General features: G+C 38.6%; 1 protein-coding gene and 1 pseudogene across 2 annotated transcripts; one reads left to right on the forward strand and one right to left on the reverse strand.

Annotated features, from left to right (window-relative positions):
- Positions 1-256: 256 nt before the first annotated feature.
- On the reverse strand, positions 257-17,143 carry LOC309833994 (RNA/RNP complex-1-interacting phosphatase-like; the record flags this gene model as incomplete). The annotated part of the gene is given in 11 exon segments (XM_082672591.1): positions 257-710; positions 2,772-2,950; positions 3,178-3,253; positions 3,847-3,893; positions 9,115-9,175; positions 12,719-12,842; positions 14,444-14,518; positions 14,522-14,542; positions 14,546-14,575; positions 15,565-15,640; positions 17,043-17,143. Coding segments are annotated over 11 exon segments (891 nt in total). The 3' UTR covers positions 257-609.
- LOC309833995 (RING finger protein 11-like) lies at positions 6,744-7,422 on the forward strand (annotated as a pseudogene). Its single transcript has 2 exons — positions 6,744-7,030; positions 7,253-7,422. The product of its transcript is annotated as an RING finger protein 11-like (transcript).
- Positions 17,144-18,966: the final 1,823 nt, after the last annotated feature.

Consider the following 18,966-nt stretch of genomic DNA (forward strand, 5'->3'; position numbering starts at 1 on the left):
AATAGTGATTAGGTTCTAAAGAGATTATCTCCTAGGTAGATTTTGATAGAAATCTTGAACAGTTTGGTGGGGGGGAGATATCCTGATGATTGGGTAATAACAGAACATGACAGAAACACTAAAAATTTTCTGCACACACACACACACACACACACACACACACACACACTCTAACATTACAAGTCTAGTCAGAAGGAAATACACCAGAAAAGGAAGATAGAATTTTTAAAAATAATTTACAAGCGATGTTCTTTATTACTTTTTATCAGTTCTAAAATATCATCCTCCTTTAAAAAAATTTAAGATTAGAATGACAGACTATTTCCTTCACTGTTGTAAATACTGCAAATTTATCAGCGGAGCTAAGTATCAATATAATTTTTCCTTAAGCTCAAACACATAAGGGAGCACTAAAATAGATTATAAACCTCATTTGACCTGATTTTATAAAACGTCACTCTGGCTGTCTTCAGTCCTGTTCTGTCTCCAGGTAGATTTCCAGGGTAGGCTTGTGTCACTTGGTTCATCTATAATAGGTCGGATAGGGTAGTCTGTAGTAATTGCCAGGATACCACCTTCTGTTCTGCGCTGCTTGACTGGCGTTTGGCTCTACATTCCAAGAGTACCTCCTTTGTAAACAGTCCTCTCCGTGGGGACCAGGAGTAGGAATATGGCCTCTCTGGTAAATGTTTTGATTCTGTGAAAATTTTCTTAAACAAAACAAAAGTAATACACCATTATTAGTTTTAATAAATATATATAATAAGCTTTATAAAATTATACATAGATACTCTGGTTCTACTGTTTTCTACCTGTGTGATTTTAGCAGATAAAATTGCTTAATCTGGGCTTCCCTGGTGGCACAGTGGTTGAGAGTCTGCCTGCCGATGCAGGGGACACGTGTTCATGCCCCGGTCCGGGAAGATCCCACATGCCGCGGAGCAGCTGGGCCCGTGAGGGCCGCTGAGCCTGCGCGTCCAGAGCCTGTGCTCCGCAACGGGAGAGGCCACGACAGTGAGAGGCCCGCGTACCGCAAAAAAAAAAAAAAAAAAAAAAAAATTGCTTAATCTTTGGATTTCGTAGTTCTTTATAAAATAGAGCTAATAATACCTTCCATCTTCATGGATTGTTTTGAAGGTAAATTAAGATGATATACTTCAATTACCCACCACAATGCCTTGGCACACTGTAGGTTCCCAGAAGCCTTTCCACCTTTCCCTATAGAGATAAATGCCCATACTATTCTAATCAGATACATTCTCTCTAAGTGTGGCAGTGTTGACATGAAACAGAATAAGCTATTTATTTTTGAAACCAGGAACCTATTTTCACTTTATAAGTAAACACATATATAAATTAATTATAAAATGTAGAAATTCTAACCATGGCACATGCAGCAAATTTGGAAAATTAGAATTTAATTGTTTCAAAGGTAACATCAGTAAATCTAATATAATCATACAAAAGAAAATTTGGAGATCTGAGAAAAGTAAACACCTCCCAAAACCCCTCAATCCCACTTAATCTAAGTAAACTGGTTAATATTACTTTTGGTCTTTTTCCCCCTAGCATCTTTTTTTGACTGCTGAATCATAACCTATTATTTTCACTTATCGTAAGTAAGCTATCACTTTCAATGGTTTTATAAAATATCATAGTATGGATATAATAATTTACTTAGCTATTCTTCATCGTTAGAAATGCAAGCTGCTACCAATTTTTCCACTACTGTAAATAATGCTGGGATTAACATCCCAGAACATATACAACTGTATCGTAAGTACCTAGTCCAGAGTCTGATACATAGTAGGGAGTTTGAGGAATGTGCTGAGTGATTAAATGCACGTAGATTTTTCCATATTTTAAAGTATTTCTGTAACCTCATGGTGGAATTACCAGGTATGAACATTTTTACGGCTATTACAGTTATGTTTCGAAAGGGCTATACCATTTTTCAGTGCCCCTGGCAACACAAGCAACACCTTTTTGAAATGTTTACATCTGCTAAAAATGCCGAAACATCTTTTTGAAAACTGAAAGTTTACAATGTGCTAAAGTACTTTATTAACTCATGTAATAATCTACAATCCCAAGGTATATGTTATTAAATAAATTTATTTATAATATTAGTAAAATTTCCATCTAACTGATAAGAAAATAGGAATTTAGAGATCTTACTCAAGATCACATACAGGGTGAACAGCAGAGCCAGGATGCAAACCCAGGTCCAGCCTTACAATCAATACACTGGACTACCTTGTCAAAAACTTGCTAAATTAATAGCAAAATGGCAAAAACTGTTGTTGTCTTAATTGTACTGAGGTTTTTCCTGTTTCCCAAGTAAAAGTATGTTTGTGATTTACGTGTTCAACCCCTTTGCAAGTTTCTCTACAGGAATTTTACCATTTTCCCTATAATTTGTATTTACTCTTTAAATAAAGCAAACTTCCTTATTCTGAAAACTATACCACTATTAATGCAGCCTAAGAATGTAAGATCCTTTCTGACACTCACATCAAATTATTGGCTTAAACTAAGTTTAAGAATCAATGAAAATTTCTAAGTCCTCTTCCCAACTGCCTCTAAAAACTCACCTATTCCCCCTCCTATACTTGACTTTCCACCCCTAAATGCAAAATATGGAACAAACAATACCCCCTGGTTGACACTGATCAGCAAGAAAACACCAATTCTTCACATTATAATGTGTTTGCACTAATTTACAATATTAATTTCTATTTCAATTCTAGAAAAAGGGAAAGCAGAGATACCTTTCTGATTGCTGCAAATCTTGGGTCTGGGTATGGAAATGCCGAGATGTTGGGTAACCTGGGGTCTAATGTAGGTTATACTTCCTTGGTTAACAGACTTATTAGCTGTGTGAACTGGTTCCATCATATGCGCTGAGTCATCAAAACCACTTGTTCTGGATACACTGGAATCCTGATTCCTCAAACAGAATGTTTCCACAAAATGTTACTGGTCTGCAAATTCAGTAGCCAATTTAGTGACTATATTTTGGCCTGTGAAAATAACAATTCCATCCTCCCCCCATTCCTATTTGTTTAGGTTTCCTCGAGCAAGTAAACAAGCTACAAGAAGAAGGGACATGTGCAACTTAAATGATATAAAATAGATCTTCCTAACCACAAATTTCATATATAAAATGCAACTTACTTTCTGATGAGACCATTCTGAAGGTTTTCAATGTAGTTTTGTCTTTCTAAGCAATGTCCACAGCTCCTATTAAATACTGAGGAGCGGATGAACTGTTAGAAATAACTGTACAAAAAGCAAATCTTTCCCAGAGAAAGCAGATCAAAGCTGAAATCCAGGGACTTCCCTGGTGGCGCAGTGGTTAAGAATCCGCCTGCCAATGCAGGGGACAGGGGTTCGAGCCCTGGTCCGGGAAGATCTCACATGCCGCGGAGCAACTAAGCCCATGCGCCACAACTACTGAAGCCTGAGTGCCTAGAGCCCGAGCTACACAACGAGAAGCCACCGCAATGAGAGGCCCACGTACCACAACAAAGAGTAGCCCCTGCTCGTGGCAACTAGAGAAAGCCCGCACAGCAACGAAGACCCAACGCAGCCAAAAATAAATAAATAAATAAAATAAATTTTAATAAGAAAAGAAAATGCTGAAATCCACTGACTAATTATTTAGGCTGTTATATCTCACTATTTCCAGATACATCCCTTTATAAACTTTTGGTAAAAGGTTATCTTACGTCAGAACAAATGAATTACAAACTTTTCTCTTTTTCCAAAATTTGAGAAATTCCCCTACACTTCTACCTTCAAATTTTATAAAAAGGGAAAAGTAGTGACAACCCTTATACTTACATCCAATTGCATCATCTTGCCACATGCCTTCTACATCAACCAAATATCTAAAAAACAACAAAATTCGAGTCATTTGTAAATAAAAAGAAAAGAAAATCAAGGTTTTGCAGAAAAGGTCCAATTTTGCTTTACAAATATAGATATAAAAATCCTAAGAAAATATCAGCACATCTAATCAATAATTATTAAAGAATGATATATACCATGAATACAAAAAGGCTTTATTCCAAGGATGCAAGGATAACGCAACTTTAGAAAATCTATTAATATTTTCTATTAATATTAATATAGTTGTATTAATATTACACTAATACAACAATTTAATTAATAAATGAAAGAGAATAAAATACAGGACCAAACTGGCAGATGTTAAAAAGTTATCTGAGGGCTTCCCTGGTGGCACAGTGGTTGAGAGTCTGCCTGCCAATGCAGGGAACGCGGGTTCGTGCCCCGGTCCGGGAAGATCCCACATGCCACGGAGTGGCTGGGCCCGTGAGCCATGGCCGCTAGGCCTGCGCGTCCGGAGTCTGTGCTCCGCAACGGGAGAGGCCACAACAGTGAGAGGCCCGCGTACCAAAAAAAAAAAAAAAAAAGTTATCTGATAACATACAACAGTCAGTTTTGGTCAAAATGCTTTGTACACTCAAAACAGGAGACTTAATATGACACAGTATTCATCAAGAACCAACAAATAACAAAAGACAAATTAGGATAAATATTAACATCATATCTAAAAACCCTATCTAACCAACCATAGGAGCCAGAAACTTAGGAATCACCATCACTGACAGCTATTTCTCCCTCACCCTCATCCTCAACCCACCACCAGTGCTAACAATGATACTGCCTACATCTTTCCACCAAAATGCACACCATAGCCTGGTCCAAGCCACCATTATGCCCAATTTCTACAAAAGTCTCCTATCTTGTTTCCTCGCTTCCACTCTTTCTCCCTGCAGTGTATTCTCCACTCGGTAGCAAAATGATAGGTTGAAAATGCAATTGGGTATGTTCCACACACTCACCTCAAAAAAAAAAGTTCAATGGTTTTCTATTACTCTTAAATTCTGAAACCTTAAACATAAGCCTGCACGATCGAGCTCCTGCCCACACTTGTAGCTCCGTTATAATCACATGCTCCCCCAACAGCCCCACCTTCCTGGCCAGTTCCTCCAACACAGCATATGCTTTCCTCTTATAGGGTCTTCTGCTATTCCTTATGCTCAGAAATCTGTCCCCAATGTCCGTATCTGCTTAATACCTACTCAACCTTCAGATATCAGCTGAAACATCCCTAAATAAACCTTCTCTAATCTCCATGATGAGATCAAATCCTCCCTAAAATATGCTCTCATGGTACCATGTTCCTCTCCTTGGCACTTGTCAGAGTTGTAATTCTACATGCACAGTATGATTCTTGAATATCTATTCCCTCTCTGGACTGTTAGAATTCACAAAGGGGAGGTCAAGTCTCTTCACTCACGAAATTTCACAAGTCTTTTTACTAGCACCCAGCACAGTGCTTAAATATAACAGATGCTCAATAAGTATTTCCTGCATGAACAACCATAAATTGGTACAGAGTAGCAACATCCACAAAAAGCAAAAGGACATAAACTCTTTGATGCAGAAGTCCCATTCTGAGTGAAGTTAACTGAGACAAAGCATATATATTCAAAGATGTTCACACAGGAATGTCCATTACTTTGATGTTTTATAATATCAAAAACTTCTGACTTTTATATGTTCATAAGTGAGCAAAGGTACAATGCAGCCTTAAAAAAAATAAACAAATGGGACCTAATGAAACTTAAAAGCTTTTGCACAGCAAAGGAAACTATAAACAAGATGAAAACACAACCCTCAGAATGGGAGAAAATGTTTGCAAACGAATCAACAAAGGATTAATCTCCAAAATATATAAATAGGTCATGCAGCTCACTATTAAAAAAACAAACAACCCAATCAAAAAATGGGCAGAAGACCTAAATAGACATTTCTCCAAAAGGACATACAGATGGCCAAGAGGCACATGAAAAGCTGCTCAACATCACTAATTATTAAAGAAATGCAAATCAAAACTACAATGAGGCATCACCTCAGACAGGTTAGAGTAGGCATCATCAGAAAATCTACAAACAACAAATGCTGGATAGGGTGTGAGGAAAGGGAACCCTCTTGCACTGCTGGTGGGAATGTCAACTGATACAGCCACTATGGAGAACAGTACGGAGGTTCCTTAAAAAATAAAAATAGAATTACCATATGACCCAGCAATCCCACTACTGGGCATATACCCAGAGAAAAGCATAATTCAAAAAGACATATGCACCCCAATGTTCACTGCAGCAGTATTCACAATAGCTGGGTCATGGAAGCAACCCAAATGCCCATTGACAGATGAATGGACAAAGAAGATGTGGTAAGTATATACAATGGAATATTACTCAGAGATAAAAAAGAACAAAATTGGGTCATTTGTAGAGACGTGGATAGACCTAGAGACTGTCATACAGAGTGAAGTAAGTCAGAAAGAGAAAAACAAATATTGTATATTAATGTATATATATGGAATCTAGAAAAATGGTACAGATGAACTGGTTTGCAAGGCAGAAATAGAGACACAGATGTAGAGAACAAACGTATGGACACCAAGAGGGGAGAGTGGGGCAGGGTGGGGGTCGGTAGTGGTGAGATCAATTGGAAGATTGGGATTGACATATATACACTAATATGTATAAAATAGATAACTAATAACCTGCTGTATAAAAATAAATTTTTTAAATTCAAAAATAAATAAATTTTTAAAATTAATTAATTAATAATCATTTAAAAAAAAGAATGAGGTTGGAAGACTGTCAAAACAGCACACAGATCACACACTCAAGCCCCAGAAGATGGGGAAGTGCCTTAAGTACCCCACTTTGGATGACATCTCCCTGCCTCACAAGTCTCAGTCCGACTGGGCTAGCTTCGGCAAGGGGACGGAGCTGGATCAGGAGCCACTGCTGCCATATCTGGATCAAGTTCCAGTTTTGGTCTATCATAAAACACCTAGCCAGACTCGCCTAGCAACTCAGCTGAGAGGAACAGAATAGGATAGCTCAAAAGAATAGGCCTCATACAGCATCAGCCTAAAGGAGTTTATGATCCTGGAAGAAATGGATCAGAAAAAAGGATCCGGGGGACTTCCCTGGTGGTGCACTGGCTAAAGACTCCGCACTCCCAATGCAGGGGGCCCGGGTTCGTTCCCTGGTCATGGAACTAGATCCCACACACATGCTGCAACTAAGAGTTTGCATGCCACAACTAAGGAGCCCACCGGCTGCAACCAAGACCTGGCGCAACCAAAAAAAAAAAAAAATCAATAAATAAAATAAAACAAATATTAAAAAAAAAGATCCAGGAGTGTGTGATCTGTGTGATGGACTTTGTTTATGACAACCCAATTTGATTTCTGCTGTGTATGCAGGTCACCTGGGCTGTACAGATGACTGGCTGATGAGATCCTTCACGTGCCCCTCCTGCAAGGAGACAGTTGATGCAGCACTGCTTTTGCCCTACGAGACTAACTGAGCCAGTGTCTCTCACCTGACTTCAAGAGAACCATTATTTTTGGTGGTTTTGATCTTTTGTCGTTGAGCCCAAAGAGCCGGGGATTAGGAATTAAGATAATGCATGAAAGTTTCCTAATAATTCCTGAATGGCTGCAGATGTTGGGGAAAAGTACGTGATATTTTAGAAATTTAGGGGGAAAAGTAAGATGCTATTTTTATGTAAAGCCTTCACCCAGTGTTTAAAAATATAATTGTATTTAGATCTTGTTATTGCTCCAGTACATAGGATTTGTGTAAAGTGTTACAGCAGCTATATATGTTTCAATTGTGTGTCGAAGATTAGGATAAAGATAGTGGTTGTTTTTCCTAAGTGAGATAACTTTCTTCTTCCCCCTACCCAAATTCTTTTCTGAAGTTGCTGGCATTTGGGTCAAGGTTTTATTTAAAGCTACATTTTATAACACTGGCACAAAAAAAAGTAGTTTTAAGCTTGTTTGCATAGTTATTTTTTTTTTTAGAATAAACATAGAGCATTTATTTTTTACTTTATAGGAACTCCACAAGTTAAGGTCCCATTGTTCTTTTGCTGTGATTGTTGTTACTATTGATGTTGCTGTTTTCTGTCTTTTCTGGTTCTTTCTAATCTACCATTTGTCGTTATTGGCATATAATCATCTCATGGTCACAAAATGGCTGCTGTAAAACCAAGTATCATATTCTCACAAAACAAGGAGGAAGCAGAAAAAGAGTCCAAATGGTCATTTTCCTAATGCATATTTATCTTTTTTCAGAGAAAAATATCATTCTCATAAGCACAATAACAGCCTTCCCCTGTTTACTTATTTGCCAAAACAGACTGATATGACCATTCATAAGACAATTCATGGCAAAGAGGGATATGATAATGATTGCCTCAGCCTAACAAGGATATATCCACCAAAGCTGAATGCTTCACTCCTCAAATAAATCAACACTTTTCTACATACAACATACAAGTCTCTTGAAGGGTTCTTCATAAGTGCATTAGGGAAGAATTTAGTATGTCATAAGCACTTAAGAATTTGACATTCAACTGTAGTAGTATCCATGTTGGTTAATTTTCTTATAAGCCCCATGATGAGTTTGAAAAAAACTGAAAGAATTAGAATATCAGGTTCTATTAAACTCTTACATGTATCTTGCTTAAGTTTTTGTTCATTAATTTATATCCAACTACATAAAGCAAATTTGGAGGAAAAAATAATAATAAATAAATAAGATTGAGGTCTCCAAATATTTTCATAGGAAGATGTGTACCATATAGTAAATTATAAACCAGAATGTCTAAATACTATACCATTAAATCACATGTACAGTCAGTTCTGTATATCCAACGGTTCCATATCCTGCAGATATGGAAGGGCGACTATACTACACCATTTTACATACAGGACTTGAGCATCCGAGGATTTTGGTATCCATGGGGAGTCCTAAAACCAATCCCCTGCAGATACCAAGGGACAATTGTATATGCTTATATCTGCATTTTTAACGTCTGAAAAAGTATGTGCTAAATAATTACTGGTCTTAACCTCTGAGTAGGGGGCAAAATTGCCTTCCACTTCATACATTTCTCTGACTGCATGTTTTGCATTCAGCTTACATTAGCTTACGTTACTACTGTATACAGTACAATTTAAACAAGGTCTGCCTCCTGGGGTTGACAACTCACCTGCAGATGTGGTAGCCAGTCCTGTTTAAACCATGGGTACAGTGGACACCAATAAGCCTGTCTATAAAACAGTGAATATGGAATTAAGTAAGCAAAGTAGATACACTAAAAACAAGTTATACAATTTTCTGAAGAGTAGCCTTTATTAGTTACCACAACACTACCACTATCCTGAAAAGGAAAAACTCTGAAGAAAAGAGTGTTTTTGCAGGAACGTACTATAAAGTCAAAATTCATTGTCTCTGGGAAATTTTGCATAGCCTCCAATCAGATGCAATAGTGTGGACTGGAGAATGCCCCAAAGGAACTGATTTGACTATAGAAAAAGGGAGTGGAAAAAAACCAGGCTATCAGAAGAATACAATTTGATTTTGAGTGAAACAAATGGAATGCCTTCACTTTTAATGCTCCATATTAAAAAGAACAAACAGTTTCTTCTTTGGGGTCCCAAAGCACTTCCATTCCTTCTCTCATTCACTGCTGCTCACACGTCATGGGTCTATATGCCTGTGCAGTTCTTGGGTAAGTAACACCGTGCTTATTTCACAATGAAAAAGTAAGGCGTGAGACGTAAGCCCAAGCTGCACAGCACGCAAACAGAAAAAAGACTAGAATCGAGTCTCAGATTTTTCCAAGTATGCCACAGTATTTCGTGGTCCAGCACTGGAAAAATTATATGAGAAAGTAAATAAAAAACAACAACATGTAGCTGATCTCTGCAAAAGGTATGTCTGTGACTAGGTGGTGTCTGGCATTCGTCATCTCCTGCCTGGATTACTGCCGCCCTACAATTCTAACGATCTCTTCTATTTCAACTGATCCAGGCTTCCCTGGTGGCGCAGTGGTTGAGAGTCTCCCTGTCGATGCAGGTGACACGGGTTCATGCCCCAGTCCAGGAGGATCCCACATGCCACCGAGCGGCTGGGGCCATGAGCCATGGCCGCTGAGCCTGTGCATCCAGGAGAGAACACGGCAATGAGAGGCCTGTGTGCCACAAAAAAAAAAAAAAAAAAAAAAGTCTATTTCAACTGCTCCTCCACATGGAAGATGTTATCTTTCTAAAATATAAACTTGGCTGGATTGCTCTGTTGCTTAAACATCTTCACTTAGAACAGAACAAAGCCCAAGTTTTTAGCATAGCATTGAGCACTCTATATAAACAAATATCACTCTGTCTCTCCAACTGAATTATAAGTTCAAACTATGACTTACAAGGACCTACATCATCCACCTCCCTCCTTTCCCCTGCCACCCTCCCTGATCTTATTCTCTACTGCTCTGCCCTCACTCACTTACCCCTGTCCAGCCACACTGGCCTCCTTACTATTCCTCAAACATGCCAAGCACAGTCATGCCTCAGGGACTTTGCACCTACTATTCCTTCTGCTTCAGAACACACCCTCCCACCTCATCTGCACTCTCCTAGAACACACAATCCCGCACCATCTCCTCTCTCCCAGATATCCAATGGCTTGTTTCTCACTCCAAGGCTCTGCTCAATCGACATCTTAATAGAGGGGACTTCCCTGATCACCTACCACATTCCCTCACCTCTTCATCTTCTTTTGTTATTCTCCAAAGCATTTACCACCAATTGACACTCCATATATTTACTTATTTATTCATCTCTCTCTCCCACTAGAATGTAAATTACGTAAGGGCAAGAACTTTGTTCTGTTCCTACTTCCTAGAAGAGTGCCTTCAATGTAGAAGGTATTATACAAATATTTGCTGAAAATGAATGTATGAATTCTCTGCCCTTTCACACTACCCTCTAGTCACACCAGAGGCTGCCCCTCCAGAGCACAAGTTCAAGCCCTGTGCCTTCTGTACCTGTCCCCAATACCTGGGCTGTCCTTTCCTCATTCCGGAAAAATCCTCTTCCCCAAAGCCCAGCTCAAATGCTGTCTCCTCAGTCAGGCCTTCCTCAATTTCTCCTCTATATTCCTGCTGCATTTGATTCTTCTATTATAATTAACCCACTTATAGTCACTACATGTTTCTCTTCCTAGATAACTGTAAGTTGCTACTGAACAAAGACTTCTACTCACTTCTGTATCCCCGTGCCCTAACAACAAACCTATAAGGCTCTCAGTGTTTACTGAAACAATTTATTTTCTGAGTCTCTACCAATTCTAGGGAGTGGATAGTATAGTCTCCTCATTATCAGTGAGCCTGGCACCTGTGGGAGGGGCTTATACCACAGGAAGTCACCCATGGATCATAACTAAGGTTGTGAGACTGCAATGGCAGAGAGCATGGTGAAGTTAGCCCACTGCATGCAGAAGACCCACAGAGGAGTCAGCATATGCACTGGACTACACTTGGTATAACATGTGAACAATCAAGGTTTACAAACGTGTTCTCATGCACTTGTAAGGATCTACTAGCCCACGCGGAACAGACAGAACACACACAAAGTAGGCTGGAGGAAGGGAGTAGGCCAGCAGCTGCGCCCTAACATCTTAAGAGGTAATATTTCTGTGACTACAGTTTACACGAATCAGATAATTTGCCTCCTTTCTAGACACCCTGGTTATCACACGCAAGGTCAAGTCTCTCAAATTTTAAAGCTAAAGTACAGGGAAGATCTGTGAATAGGGCTTAAGATATTTAAGAGCTAGTACCTGCATTAAGCAACCAGGTTATAGAATGAAAAGTTATCTTGAAATTCCAGTCTCTTCCTCTCTCTCTCACCTCCTATCCCCTATCTTCCCACCTCCATCTCTATTCCTTCTCCCCTACTCCCTGTTTTATGTATATATGTGCATCCTTTTATATATACACGGAATATTTACTGTCTGTTAGATTTATTTAATAAAGTGCACACTCCTCAGGCTAAATTTAGAAAGAGGACAAAATGAACACTTTCTCATGGGCGTCAGTGGTGTTCCAAAGACAAAAGATTCCTCAGTCTTAAAACATGACAAATACGATGTTCTTTCTGATAGCTAGATGCTAGAAATAGGCAAGTGGAACCTTAAATTCACACGCTATTAAGACCTACTATTAACAGAGTAGATCTTAAAGTGGAAACAAGAAAACATCAGCCTTTTAAGTTCTTCCTGTCTGAAGATAAGAATAAGAGGTGGAAGTGTTCTTCCTCACTTGTACCCGAAGTGTAAAAGCGGCAAAAATATCTTAAACACATATACGATGAGGAAGCCGCTCTTCTTGTCCACTCTGTTTTGTTTTGCTTCTACGGATCTGTCTCACTCCGAACCTTTGCTTTTTGTTTTCTCTTTTATATACGCTAAGACCCTGAGAGTCTTAACCTTTTCTTCCACCTCTCAACCAATAAATAGGACAGAAGAACATTTTTATGTTTTTATGTATTTTCCATTCAAATTTTTAAAAAAGAGGTAAGTAAGCTAGTTCAGTTGAGATTTCTCACAAAAATCACTTTCCAAACTAAACTAAATTGTTGTGACCATAAACAGGAAAAACACCGTACTCTATTAGCACCATCTGACATTTCCACCTTAATGTTACCAAACACAACAGGCCTAATATCAGAACTATTAAAAATGTTAAAAATCCCCAATCCCACTCAAAATGCATACCAAAGTTCAGGTAAAGGAAAAAAAAAACAAAAACAACTCACCATTATCTTTATTTTCTTTCAGAAACCCTTTAACAGCACATTGGAATTTAAAAATGGTGTGATCATCTGGCACCAGATGCCCAATTGTACAAATTTTTAAATAAGGAATAATTTCTTGTAAGTCCTACAAGGCAAAACCATGAAAATATATATTATTTCCAAGCTGCTTCAAGATAATATGGAATGGGGTGAAACAGGTGGGGGTACAAATAAAACATGACAGCCATCAGTTGGTAAATAATAAAGCTGGATGATTTCATGGGTATACAAGGAACACTTACAGTATTTTAATACTTTTGTATATGCTTAAAATTTGTGATAATTGTTTAAAAACAAGACGACACTGTAGGAAACAGTTTGGCACTTTCTCAAAGGTTAAGCGTAGAGCTACCATATGATCCAACAACTCTGCTACTACCTACACTGCACATCTAACAGAACTGAAAGCAGGGATTTGAACACATATTTGTACACGAATGATCATAGCAGCATGATTCACAATACCTACAAGGTGGAAAAAACCCAAGTGTCAATCAACCATTGAATAACAAACCATGGTATATAAACACAATGGGATTTATCAAGCCAAAAAAGGAATGGCCTTTTGTTACATGCTATAACATGGATGAACCTTGAAAACATGATGTTTTGTGAAATAAGCCAGACATAGAAAGAAAAATGTTGTAGATTCCACTTACACGAGGTACCTAGAATAGGCAAATTCATAGAGACAGAAAATAGAATAGAGGTTTCTAAGGGCTGGTGGGAGGGAAAATGGGGTTGTTACTGTTTGATGGTTACAGTTTTTGTTGAGCATGATGAAAAAGTTTTGGTTATAGACAGTGGCGATGGTTACACAACACTGTGACTGTATTTAATGCCATTGAACTGCATATTTATAAATGGTTGAAATAAATATAATTTATCTATATTTTACCACAATAAAAAAAAGAGAAATAACTGAGCTGAAATTTCAATTCTTCCTTTTCCGAGAGTCAGTTTCATCGCCTGTAAAATTAGTAATTGTAGTTGTCTATCCTCTGAGCTTAGTGCAGGGTAAGCACTCAGTAGGAGATATCAGTACTACTTCCACTTCAACAGCAAAGGATTGCTGTGAAGATTAACTAAGTCAATGCATATGAAAGAACTTTCTAAATGGCAAACTGCTATACAAATCTTAACGAACATGAGGTGTTACTGTCTCCCAAGGCCATGGAACAGGTCAGAAGAAGGATAATTCTTTTGCACTGGTATGTCCTACATGGGCCAAGAGGATACATGGGTTTTTGTATTATATCAGAAGATATTAGGGAAAGAAAGCATAAAACTTAGAGAACAATTGTCTTTTACTGTGATGCTTAAACATGCTCAGGCAACTGCTTAAAATAAGGGCTAAAGACATAATGGACATACCTTTCTTTCCTTTTAGGCTACTACTATTCTTAGTAAAAGTTTACTTCATTTTCAAAATATAGAACATGGAAGCTTATAGAATTTCTTAAGCATATCTAGAGCCTACTGCCAAATATATAGTTCAATTCATATCTTTAATCTCATTTTGAAACAGCAATTACAAATGTGTATTTAAGGAAACCACTAGCTTCCCTTTTTGAACCCATGAAAGAAGGCCAGGATTCACCTTAGCATAAGATGATAACTACTGAATTACTATGAATTATTCCAGTATCAGAAAGAAGGTCATTTTCAATTATGGGTTCCATTTACCTCTGGCTTATAATAGCGGCGAGTATATGTTAAGTCAATAATCAGCCCAAGTTCTTCATTCTGCTCTTGCAGTTGTTAAAAAAGATCGAAGGGGGAAAATTATTCTTCTGGAGCAAGATTCTTTTCAAAACTCAGAAAAGAATCAGAAAGAATAAAATAAGAAAGCACATGTGTTTAAAATCCTTTACTGTATTATTCATTTATTCAAACCCTGTGATGCTAACATATGAGATTCAAAGTAAAGTTTCCTCCTCTGGAATTTACAAGCGATATTACAATCCTTTCTTCCAGAGAGATTAAATGGAAGAAAATAAGTTCACTTCTCTATATTTATTTCTATGTTTCTTTGTTTCATTTTGGTCTCCTAACCAGACTGTAAACTCCCAGAAGGCAGGGACCACATCAATTGTGCCTACCACTGTATTGCTGGCTCCAATCAGAGTGCCTGAAAATAGACACAAAAATAAATACTTCTTGAATATCTACATATAGGAAGGATGGCTTTCACTGCTAAATATTCTTTCATGTATTTGGCTTATACATGTACCCTGTTCCATTGATCTCTTTGGTTATTCAAGTGTCAGCAACACACACTTTTTTTAAAATTAGTAGACTAGTTTTAGAGCAGTTTGAGATTCACAGCAAAAGTGAGCAAAAAGTACACAGTTCCCACTTATACCCGCTCTCCTTCATCCCACACAGCCTTCCCCATGATCAACATGGCACACCAGTGTGCTTCATTTGTTAGAATTCATGAACCAACAGTGACATATCATTATCAGTCAAAGTCCATAGTTTATTGCATTCATGGTACAAGTAACTGACTATTCTATATTTCTAGTATGGTCATCTCTAAACATTTACATACTGAGATACATATTACTTTCTTATAAATTACTTTATTCTTTATTTATAGTTAAGGCATTATATTGTTGTTGTTTTTTTCAATTAAGTACAGAATTAGGTTGTATTTATCTATGAATTCCATTTCTGGAGAGTAAAGGAGGTATTAAAAAGTATTTGCTATAAAAAGGGAAAATGGAGTACGACGGGGTTGAGAGCCAGGGCTCTATATGGTGAATTCAGATTTCTGGAAGAATACGGTATTAACTTTTGCTTACCTTTCTGAAAGGAACTTTGAAAGCAATGAAACGAGTCCCAGGCATCCGCTGTTCAACTGGGAGATAGTCCTTCCACCTGTTAATATATTTTTTGTTAGGAAAATTTTATGTTAGGCTGTCTCCCTGCATAGGATGGATGCGCATTGAAAATGGAAATCATATCCCTATATAGTAGGTCGTTCTTCTTTATGCTTTGCATTTTGCTGCTCCACTTATTCAACCCCACCTAATAATAACCTATACTTCCCTTGTTCCTGTTTTCCCATCTTGAAAACAGATAAAAGGCAACGAAACAATGCAAAGGTCTCAACAAATAAGGGATATCTAAAACCAGAGATGGCCAGAACTTCTGTATCCCTGATAAAACCTAGCCTGCTGTTGACTACTAAGGTATCATTAATACATGCGTGCTGACTGAAATAGCTCAAACTCAATTCTTCCACTTCACAGTTTATTTTCAGTCCTCATACAAAACCTGATGATAAAATTCCTTAATGCTAGGAATCACAGTGAAAAATAATATCTGAACTGACTTCTGTAAGATGAGTTAGAACTAAGGTTAATTCAGTGTAGCTGAAGCATAGAAAGTGAGGGCAAAAGTGGCGCAAGATTGGGCCAGAGCAGAAGAGAGGATTCTAGACCACGCAAAGTCTTAAAGGCCAACGGTTTGTTCTCTATTCTCAAAACAATGGTTTTGAGCTATGTTTATGAGCAATGTTCCAACTTGCTTTTAAGGTTTCTTGTGTGAAGAATGGATTGGAAGGAAACAAGATATATGGACACTAGTTAGGACCTAATTGCAACAGACAGGAAAGTTCAGTATTAGGATGTTGAGGAAGAGCTGACAGATTCAGAAGAAATTCAGGAGATAAACTGAAGCGGGCTTAATGGGGTATGAGATGGAGGAAAGGAAGGTCTTAGGGAACTAAAGCGTTTACTGCACATATGAGCAAAGTCTCAAAATTAATCATTTCATCGTACAGAGGTAGATCTCTCAAATGACATCAGTTAGGAAGCAACAGTATGCCCTTTATCATTCCAAGAGACAACACAAATCAATTGTTTCGATGGAAAATTCGGAGGTACCCGTGTGTTTTTTCACTCAAACTTAGTTCCAGTTCCTCTTACATTTTCTGTGCCAAATCAACACAGCTTGAGGAACTGAAGGGGATTCCATCCTGGTAATTAAGGAGGGTCCCCAACACTGACAGTCCCATCTTAAAAAGCAGTCACTCTGCATTTTACCCGAGGAGCAATGGCCAGAGCCTCCCTTTTAAAACGGTGGGGAGAAATCAGAACATCACACACTGTCCCTTTCAGCTACTGTGAACTGAGCTGCGAGACGACCAATACCCCCTAGCACAGCACGGATGGGCCAGCTCGCGGGAGCAACTGTGACAGGCGACAGCACAAGAGACGAAGCCAAGGCCCAGGGCTCTGAGCTCCACCGGCAACGCCCAGGGGCCAAGGCGTATTACCTTTCCAGGATGTGCTTTCCGCCCTTCCTCTTGGCCGACGAACGTCCGGAAAAGCCGCGACGCTGGCCCCAGCGCCCGCGGGCATGATGCCACTGGCTCATGTGACCCCCAAGATATCGTCCACCCAACGTCAAGAGTGCCAAAGTCGCCAACCCGGCGCCCCCGGTGCCAGCACAAGGCCACGAAACATAGGCGCCTAGGCACAAGCCCACGCAGCTCGCAGACCTCCTTCTACTGCGCAATCACCATCGCCCGTCGAGATGATGTCATCACGTCGGCCTACTGAGATTCTTCATTAGTAAAGAGGATTCTGATGCCTGCAATTTCCCTCCTTAGCAGGAGGCTGGTAGCAGAGGTCCATTAGTTCGTGTGTGTACCCTTCAGAATTCCAATCATACGGGACATGGAAAGCTGTCCCACTCTCCCACTTTCTTGTGTGGTTCTTTCACATATTTCCCAAGTGCTTACATACACACCTGTATCTTGTATTAAGTATTTGTGCGTAAGGGATATCCTGTATTTTATAGAAGAGCAACATACTGTACATAGTCTACAATCTGTCTTGGATAGTGATTTTCCCAGTCAATTTTTGCGTACATCCATTCTATTCTCTTCAATAGCTGCGTAACATTACATAATTTACATGACCAGCCCAATATTGATGGACTTTTAGTTGTTTTCAGTTTGCGGTTTTTTGTTTGTTTTCTGGTTTTGTCCTCTGTTTCAGATAGGCTGCAATGTGAACCTCTTTACACATGTATATAACTATATATAAATTTCTAGACATACAAATTCTGGAATGAAAGAGATGCAAACTTAAAATATTGAAAGATTTTCGATCAATCTAATCTGCCTAATCAACCTTCAAAATTATTCTATCAACTTATACTCCACTCACAGTGAAACATTTATTGGGTTTCTATTATGTGCCTGGTATCATGCTGGAGGTTGACAGTATGGATTTACATTTTAGACAATTCCAAAAAATGCCTGAGAGAGGTAAAAGTGGAGCTCAAGTATAACATTTCCGCACAGTATCAAGCATATGGATCTGTACCTGTTAGAAAAACTATGAATCATGCCACAAGTGGAACAGCAAAGAACAGCATGTTCTACAGTAGTTCTAAGGGTATAATAGCATACTAATTTCCATTGTTATTTATAACAAATGTTTTTGTCAGTTTTACTTTTTAGTTTCTAATTTCATTTTTATTAACATCTGTATTGAAGTATAATTGCTTTACAATGGTATGTTGGTTTCTGCTTTGTAACAAAGTGAATCAGTTATACATACACATATGTTCCCATATCTCTTCCCTCTTGCGTCTCCCTACCTCCCACCCTCCCTATCCCACCCCTCTAGGTGGTCACAAAGCACTGAGCTGGTCTCCCTGTGCTATGTGGCTACTTCCCACTAGCTATTTTACGTTTGGTAGTGTATATATGTCCATGCCACTCTCTCACTTTGTCACAGTTTACCCTTCCCCCTCCCCATATCCTCAAGTCTATGCTCTAGTACGTCTGTGTCTTTATTCCCGTCTTACCCCTAGGTTCTTCATGACCTTTTTTTTCCCCCTTAGATTCCATGTATATTTTTTTCCCTTAGATTTGTGTTAGCAAATGGTGTTTGTTTTTCTCTTTCTGACTTACTTCACTCTGTATGACAGATTCTTGGTCCATCCACCTGACTACAAATAACTCAGTTTCGTTTCTTTTTATGGCTGAGGAATATTCCATTTTATATATGTGCCACATCTTCTTTATCCATTCATCTGTTAATGGACACTTAGGTTGCTTCCATGTCCTGGCTATTGTAAATAGAGCTGCAATGAACATTTTGGTACATGACCCGTTTTGAATTATTGGGTTTCTAAGGGTATAGGCCCAGTAGTGGGATTGCTGGATCGTATGGGTGTTCTATTTG

Source organism: Grampus griseus (genome assembly GCF_964374135.1).
Source record: "Grampus griseus genome assembly, chromosome: 15".
Taxonomy (NCBI): Eukaryota; Metazoa; Chordata; class Mammalia; order Artiodactyla; family Delphinidae; genus Grampus; species Grampus griseus.